At 48.5% G+C, this 8,306-nt stretch overlaps 1 protein-coding gene across 4 annotated transcripts in view; it reads right to left on the bottom strand.

Moving 5' to 3' along the window:
• The window catches only part of LOC122563035 (suppressor of tumorigenicity 7 protein homolog), a 165,550-nt gene extending 158,117 nt beyond the window's left edge, over positions 1 to 7,433 (bottom strand). Inside the window, exon 1 of one of the 4 annotated variants that reach the window (XM_043716367.1) lies at positions 7,248 to 7,433. In XM_043716367.1, the coding sequence (XP_043572302.1) occupies positions 7,248 to 7,401 (154 nt within the window). In that variant the 5' untranslated portion in view covers positions 7,402 to 7,433. The remainder of the gene's footprint in view (positions 1 to 7,247) is intronic. The other 3 variants (XM_043716366.1, XM_043716362.1, XM_043716363.1) reach the window with 3 other exon arrangements.
• Positions 7,434 to 8,306: the final 873 nt, after the last annotated feature.

Here is an 8,306-nt window from a genome sequence, read left to right as displayed (position 1 = left end):
CTTTGAGCCAGTTCTGTATCCAAATGGCTAGTTCTCCCTGTATTCCATGAGATCTAACCTTGCTAATCAGTCTCCCATGGGGAACCTTGTCGAATGCCTTAATGAAGTCCATATAGATCACATCTACTGCTCTGCCCTCATCAATCTTCTTTGTTACTTCTTCAAAAAACTCAATCAAGTTTGTGAGACATGATTTCCCACGCACAAAGTCATGTTGACTATCCTGAATCAATCCTTACCTTTCCAAATACATCTACATCCTGTCCCTCAGGATTCCCTCCAACGATTTGCCCACCACCGAGGCCAAGCTCACTGGTCTATAGTTCCCTGGCTTGTCTTTATCGCCCTTCTTAAATACTGGCACCATGTTTGCCAACTTCCAGTCTTCCGGCACCTCACCTGTCACTAATGATGAGATGAATATCTCAGCCAGAGCCCCAGCAATCTCTTCTCTAGCTTCCCACAGAGTTCTCGGGTACACCTGATCAGGTCCTGGGGATTTATCCACTTTTAACCGTTTTAAGACATCCAGCACTTCCTCCTCTGTAATCTGGATATTTCGCAAGATTTCACCATCTATTTCCCTACAGTCTATATCTTCCCTATCCTTTTCCACAGTAAATACTGATGCAAAATATTTATTTAGTATCTCCCCCATTTTCTGTGGCTCCACACAAAGGTCACCTTGCTGATCTTTGAGGGGCCCTATTCTCTCCCTAGTAACCCTTTTGTCCTTAATATATTTGTAAAAACCCTTTGGATTCTCCTTAATTCTATTTGCCAAAGCTATCTCATGTCCCCGTTTTGCCCTCCTAATTTCCCTCTTAATATTCTCCTACTTTCTTTATACTCTTCTAAGGATTCACTCCATCTATCCTGTCTAAACATGACATATGCTTCCTTCTTTTTCTTAACCAAACCCTCAATTTCTTTAGTCATCCAGCATTCCCAATACCTACCAGTCTTCTCTTTCACCCTGACAGGAATATAGGATTCTTGTTATCTAATTTCTGAAGGCTTCCCATTTTCCAGCCGTCCATTTACCTGTGAACATCTGCCCCCAATCAGCTTCAAAGGTTCTTGCATAATAATGTCAAAATTGGCCTTTCTCCAATTTAGAACTTCAACTTTTAGATGTGTTCCATCCATTTCCATCACTATTTTAAAACAAATAGAATTATGGTCGCTGGTCCCAAAGTGCTCCCCCACTGACACCTCAATCACCTGCCCAGCCTTCCTGGAAAGACTTTATTCCAATCTGTCAGTTCCTCCGTCTCTGTCACATCTGGTCCGATGATGTCAATTTCAACAAGGGGACCTCCAAAAGTCGATTTTCTTCCTCAACCTGGGGGCAGCACAGTAGCTCACTGGTTAGCACTGCTGCCTTATAGTGCCAGGGACCCGGGCTCAATTCTACCCTCGGGGACCGTGTGTGTGGAGTTTGCACATTCTCTCAGTGTCTGCATGGGTTTCCTCACACAGTCTAAAATCTAAATTGCCCTTCGTGTCCAGGAATGTGCAGACTAGATGGATTAACTATGCAGGGTTATCAGGATAGCGTGGGGGGGGGGGGGGGGGCAGATCTGGGTGGAATGTTCTTAGGTGTGGACTTGATAGGCTGAATGGTCTGCTTCCACTGTAGGAATCTTCTGATTCAACAGGGAATTCCCCAGCATCGTAGTTGACAGGGCCCTCAAAAAGACGCAAACCATCTTCCACACACCAGCTCCCACTCTGTCTCTTCCCTCCCACAACAGTGATATGGACTCCCTTGTCCTCACCTACCACCTGACCAGAATCCACATCCAGAGCATCATTAGCCACCATTTCCACCACCTCCAGCAGAATGCCACCACCTGGCACATATTCTCCTCCCTTCCCTCGTCAGCCTTCCACAAAGAGCCACTCCCTCTGGGCCACCCCAGTCCACTCCTCCTCCACTCCCCCCACATCTCCTCGGTACCTTTCCCTGCAACCACTGAAGGTGTAACATGCCGTCTCGTCTACATTGGGGAAATGAAGCATAGACTGGGTGACTGCTTTATAGAACATCTACAATCTGTCCACACTGTTCAGTCTGAGATTCCATTGGCCTGTCACTTTAATACACCACCTTATTTCCTACCCAACATTTCTGTCTCAGACTTGCTACAGTGCTCTAGTGACGCTCAGCAAAAGCTGGCAGAACAGCATCTCATTTCTACTTGGGAACTCTATGGCCTTCGAGACTCAATATAAAGTTCAACAATTTTAGGGCTTGGGGCACATTTTCCCATGTTGTTACCCCAATCCTCACACACCAGGTGCACCTGCAGTCTCCTTGTTATCACATTGGCTGCTATTACACCCCACCCATTGTTAGCCACTCATCTTACCCATTAGTAGCCATTCGTTCTTGTAGAGTCATAGAGACATATAGCATGGAAACAGACCCTTCGGTCCAATCCATTCATGCCAACCAGATATCCCAACCCAATCTAGCCCCACCTGCCAGCACCTGACCCATATCCCTCCAAACCCTTCCTATTCATATACCCATCCAAATGCCCTTTAAATGCTGCAATTGTACCAGCCTCCACCACTTTCTCTGGCAGTTCATTCCATACACGTATCAGCCTCTGCGTGAAAAGGTTGCCCCTTAGGTCCCTTTTATATCTTTCCCCTCTCACCCTAAGCCTATGCCCTCTAGTTCTGGACTCCCCCACCCCAGGGAAATGGCTTTGCCTATTTACCCTATCCCTGCCCCTCATTATTTTATAAATCTCTATAAGGTCACCCCTCAGCCTCCAAAGCTCCAGGGAAAACAGCCCCAGCCTGTTCAGCCTCTCCCTATAGCTCAAACCCTTCAACCTTGGCAACATCCTTGTAAATCTTTTCTGAACCCTTTCAACATCTTTGTCTGCCCAACTGTTCTTCCCTTTGGGCTCTATCTCCACCTACCATTTACTCATTACCCCTACCCCCACCCTATCTTCTGCATTAAAAAACAACTTTTTTCTAACTACCATCAGTTCTGAAGAAGGGTCACTGGACCCGAAACATTAACTTTGATTTCTCTCCACAGATGCTGCCAAACCTGCTGAAATTTTCCAAAAATTTCAGTTTTTGTTTCTCATTTCCAGCATCCACAGTTATTTTGGTTTTTTTACTGACTGTATATCAGTGCCTGTTTCCAAGTACCTGTCAGAGATACTGATTGTAATTGTGGTTCTGTTCGCCAAGCTGGGAATTTGTGTAGCAGACGTTTCGTCCCCTGTCTAGGTGACATCCTAAGTGCTTGGGAGCCTCCTGTGAAGCGGTTCTGTGATGTTTCCTCCGGCATTTATAGTGATTTGTATCTGCCGCTTCAGGATGTTACCTAGACAGGGGACGAAACGTCTGCAACACAAATTCTCAGCTCGGCGAACAGAACCGCAACAACGAGCACCCGAGCTACAAATCTTCTCACAAACTCCCATCAACTATCTCCCACTTCAATGTCTCGCAGCTCAGTCATTTTGTCCATGTGTATATGAGATGAAGAGAAAGCAAGACAGGAGGTACAGTCTCTGTGTCCCAGTGTGACAAAGAGGGGAGATGCCAATAGTGGGCAGAGTTTGGGCTCCATATTTAAGGAAGGAAGTGCTGGCCTTAGAAAGGGTACAGAGGAGGTTTGCAAAAATGATACCATGAATGAAGGGCTCGTCATAAGGGGGGCAGTTGAGGACTCGGAATGTGTACTCAATGGAATTTACAAGGATAAGGGGTGAGCTCATTGAAACCTACTGAGAGGCCTGGATAGAGTTGGTGTGGAGAAGATGTTTTCACAAGTAGGAGAGACTAGAACCCGAGGGCACAGCCTCAGGGCAAAGGGAAGGCCCTTTTTCCCTAGATGAGGAGGAATTTCTTCAGCCAGAGGGTGGTTGATGTGAGGAACTCACTGCCATACAAGAACGTGGAGGGCAAGTTATTGAGTGTATTCAAGACAGAGATAGATAGGTTCTTGATTAGTAAGAGGATCAAAGGCTACTGGTAGAAGGCAGGAGAATGACCCCATTCATAAGAGTGGATACTACTCTTAATGTGATCCCAGTCCGACTCGATCCCATTCCTGGTCTGGTCCCACTCCCATTTGATCCCACTCCCTGTGTGGTCCCAGTCCCAGTGGATCCTACTACTAGTGTTATTCCAGTCCCAGTGGATCCCATTCCCTGTGTGGCCGTACTCCCATTGGAGTCCATTTACCCAAGTGGTCCCGGACCTAGTAGATCCCATTCTCTATGTGGTCCCAATCCCAGGGGTCCCCATTCTCTGTGTTCCCAATCCCAGTGGATCCTATTCCCTGTGTGGTCCCACTCCCAGTGGATCCCATTCCCTGTGTGGTCCCAACTCAGTGGATTCCAATGTTATCGGCCAGATAACCAAAAGGTTAGTCAAAGAGACAGATATTTTACGGATTAAAGGAGAAAGAAGGACATGGAAGATATAGAATGTGGGGAAATAGATGGTGACACCATGAAAAATGTCCATATTACAGAGGTGGAGGTGCTGGATATAGGACTTGATCAGGTGTGCCTGCTAATGTGATACCACTGTTTAAGAAAGGTGGAAAGAAAAAGCCAGGGAACCATAGACCGTTAAGCCTGACGCCAGTGATGGGTAAGTTGTTGGAGGGAATCCTGAGGGACAGGATTTACATGTATTTGGAAAGGCAAGGACTGATTAGGATAGTCAGCATGGCTTTGTGTGTGGGAAAACATGTCTCACAAACTTGATTGAAATTTTTGAAAAAGTAACAAAAAGGATTGATGAAAGCAGAGCAGTGCACGTGACCTATACGGAGTTCAGTAAGGCGTTCGGGAGACTGGTTAGCAAGGTTAGACCTCAAGGAATATAGGGAGAACTAGCCATCTGGATACAGAACCGGCTCAAAGGTAGAAGACAGAGGGTGGTGGTGGAGGATTGCTTTTCAGATAGGAGGCCTGTGAACAATGGTGTGCCACATGCACCAGCGCTGAATCTATTACTTTTTGCTATTTATATAAATGATTTGGATGTGAGCATAAGAGGTATAGTTAGTAAGTTTGCAAGTGACACCAAAATGGAAGGTGTAGTGGACAGCGAAGAAGGTTACTTCAAAGTACAACGGGATCTTGATCAGATGAGCCAATGGGCTGAGCTGTGGCAGATGGAGTTTAATTTAAATAAATGTGAAGTGCTGCATTTTGGAATAGCAAATCAGAACAGGGCTTATACACTTAATGGTAAGGTCCTAGGGAGTGTTGCTGAACAAAGAGACCTTGGAGTGCAGGTTCATAGTTCCTTGAAAGTGGAGTCGCTGGTAGATAGGATAGTGAAGAAGGTGTTTGGTCTGCTTTATTTTATTGGGCACAGCATTGAGTATAGGAATTGGGAGGTCATGTTATGGCTGTAGAGGACATTGGTTAGGCCACTTTGGAATGGATGTCGTGAAACTTGAAAGGGTTCAGAAAAGATTTACAAGGATGTTGCCAGTGTTGGAGGATTTGAGCTTTGGGGAGAGGCTGAATAGGCCAGGGCTGTTTTCCCTGAAGTATTGGAGGCTGAGGGGTGACTTTATAGAGGTTTTTGAAATCATATGGGGCATGCATAGGATAAACAGACAAAGTCTTTTCCTTTGCATGGGAGAGTCCAGAACTATAATGCATAGGTTTAGAGTGAGAGGGGAAAGATGTAAAAGAGACCTAAGGGGCAACTTTTTCACACAGAGAGTCGTACATATATGGAATGAGCTGCCAAAGGAAGTGGTGGAGGCTGATACAATTGCAGCATTTAAAAGGCATCTGGATGGGCTTATGAATAGGAAGGGTTTAGAGAGCTATGGGCCAAGTGCTGGCAAATGGGACTAGACTAGGTCCAGATATTTGGTTGGAATGAGTCAAGATTGGAGTGGTGCTGGAAAAGCGCAGCAGGTCAGGCAGCATCCGAGGAGCAGGAAAATCGATGTTTCGGGCAAAAGCCCTTCATCATTTGATCGGAATGGACAAGTTCGACTGAAGGGTCTGTTTCAGTGCTGTACATTTCTATGACTCTACGATTCTGTGTCCTAGTCCTACTGGATCCCATTCCCTGTGCGGTCCCAGTCCCAGTGGATCCCATTCCCCATGTGGTCCCAGTCCCAGTGGATTCCATTCCCTGTGTGGTCCCAGTCCCAGTGGATCCCACTCCCGGTTGATCCAATTCCCTGTGCAGTCCCAGTGGATTCTATTCCCTGTGTGGTCCTAGATCCAGTGGATCACATTCCCTGTGTGGTCCAAGTGGATCCCATTTTCAGTTGATCCCACTCCCAGTGGATCCCATTCCCTGTGCAGTCCCAATCCCAGTGGATTCCATTCCCTGTGTGGTCCTAGACCCAGTGGATCCCATTCCCTGTGCAGTCCCAGTGGATCCCATTCCCTGTGCAGTCCCAGTGGATCTCATTCCCCGTGTGTCCCAGACCCAGTGGATCCCATTCACTGTGTGCCCCAGTCCCAGTGGATCCCATTCCCTGTGTGTCCCAGACCCAGTGGATCCCATTCCCTGTGTGTCCCAGTCCCAGTGGATCCTATTCCCTGTGTGTCCCAGATCCAGTGGATCCCATTCCCCGTGTGTCCCAGTGGATCCCATTCCCTGCGTGTCCAGACCGAGTGGATCCCATTCCCTGCATGTCCAGACCGAGTGATCCCATTCCCCATGTGTCCCAGTAGATCCCATTCCCCGTGTGTCCCAGACCCAATGGATCCCATTCCCTGTGTGTCCCAGTGGATCCCATTCCCGGTGTGTCCCAGACCCAGTGGATCCCATTCCCCGTGAGTCCCAGTGGATCCCATTCCCTGTGTGTCCCAAACCCAGTGGATCCCATTCCCCGTGAGTCCCAGTGGATCCCATTCCCTGTGTGTCCCAGACCCAGTGGATCCCATTCCCCGTGAGTCCCAGTGGATCCCATTCCCCATGTGTCCCAGTCCCAGTGGATCCCATTCCCCGTGTGTCCCAGTGGATCCCATTCCCTGTGTGTCCCAGTCCCAGTGGATCCCATTCCCTGTGTGTCCCAGTGATATGGGAAGGGTCTTGCTGACGTCACTGGCCCAGCCAAGATGGCGGTCGGTGAGGGGGGTCCGCGGCCGTCCCCCTCAGGAGGTGGTGAACGCGGAGCCCGACACCGGGGGGAAGAGGAGAGTGTGGGCGGGGAAAGAGTGACAGTGAGCCGGCAGGGACACTGACCGGGACCCGGGGTGTCCGCTGCCTCTTACCGGCGCTGAGGTTCTCGTGGAGTTTGAGCGGCGCCCGCAGGATGTAGAGGAGGCCCAGCACGAGGACGAACCAGAGCGCCCACAGGTAGGTCCACGACCAACTGACACACCGCTTTAGCCGCTCGACAATTCCCGCCGAGCCGCCGTCCGCCATGTTTACCCGGCCGGCCGGTCTGAGGGATTGTGGGATACTGGAGGAGTCCTCCTCCAGGCACAGGGACTGGTGCAGAATCACAACTATCAGTCAGTCCAGCTGTCAACACAGAAACTCTCACAGACTTAGAGCCTTTTACACTCACTCACACATAACAGATACTCAACTCCCCACCTCAGACAAACACACACACATATTTGTGGGGTGAATTTTTAGTTTGCTCAAAAACTGCATGAATCCATGTAAGACACTGTTAATTCATTTATTTTAGATTCGAATCAGTCTAAACAGTATGGAGTTTGCACGTTCTCCCCGTGTCTGAGTGGGTTTCCTGTGGGTGCTGCAGTTTCCTCCCACAGTCAAAGATGTGCAGGTCAGGTGAATAGGCCATGCTAAATTGCGCATAGTGTTTAGGTGCATTAGTCAGAGGGAAACGGGTCTGGGTGGGTTACTCTTCGGAGGGTCGGCGTGGACCCCTTGTGCTGAAGGGCCTGTTTCCACACTGTAGCGAATCTAATCTAATCAAACAGCACACAGGGAGCTAACATATTATCTGGGCTGACACCAATTGTTTTAAAAAAAGGTTTTGTGGTTCACATATGAAAGAAAGTTACATGGTCACTAACAGGTGAGAGACTTAACAAACAATCAAGGTATTTTTCAATGTATAATTTCAGTTACAAGGTCAGAACATCCCGGTGCTCACCTTCCACCCTACCAACCTTCGCATAAACCAAATCATCCGCCGACATTTCCGCCACCTCCAAAAAGACCCTACCACCAGGGATATATTTCCCTCCCCACCCCTTTCCGCCTTCCGCAAAGACCGTTCCCTCCGTGACTACCTGGTCAGGTCCACGCCCCCCTACAACCCACCCCCCCATCCTGGCACCTTCCCCTGCCAC

This window comes from Chiloscyllium plagiosum, chromosome 26 (genome assembly GCF_004010195.1).
Source record: "Chiloscyllium plagiosum isolate BGI_BamShark_2017 chromosome 26, ASM401019v2, whole genome shotgun sequence".
Taxonomy (NCBI): domain Eukaryota; kingdom Metazoa; phylum Chordata; class Chondrichthyes; order Orectolobiformes; family Hemiscylliidae; genus Chiloscyllium; species Chiloscyllium plagiosum.
The sequence above is the reverse complement of the archived record's forward strand: the minus strand, read 5'-3'. Positions and strand labels throughout refer to the sequence as shown.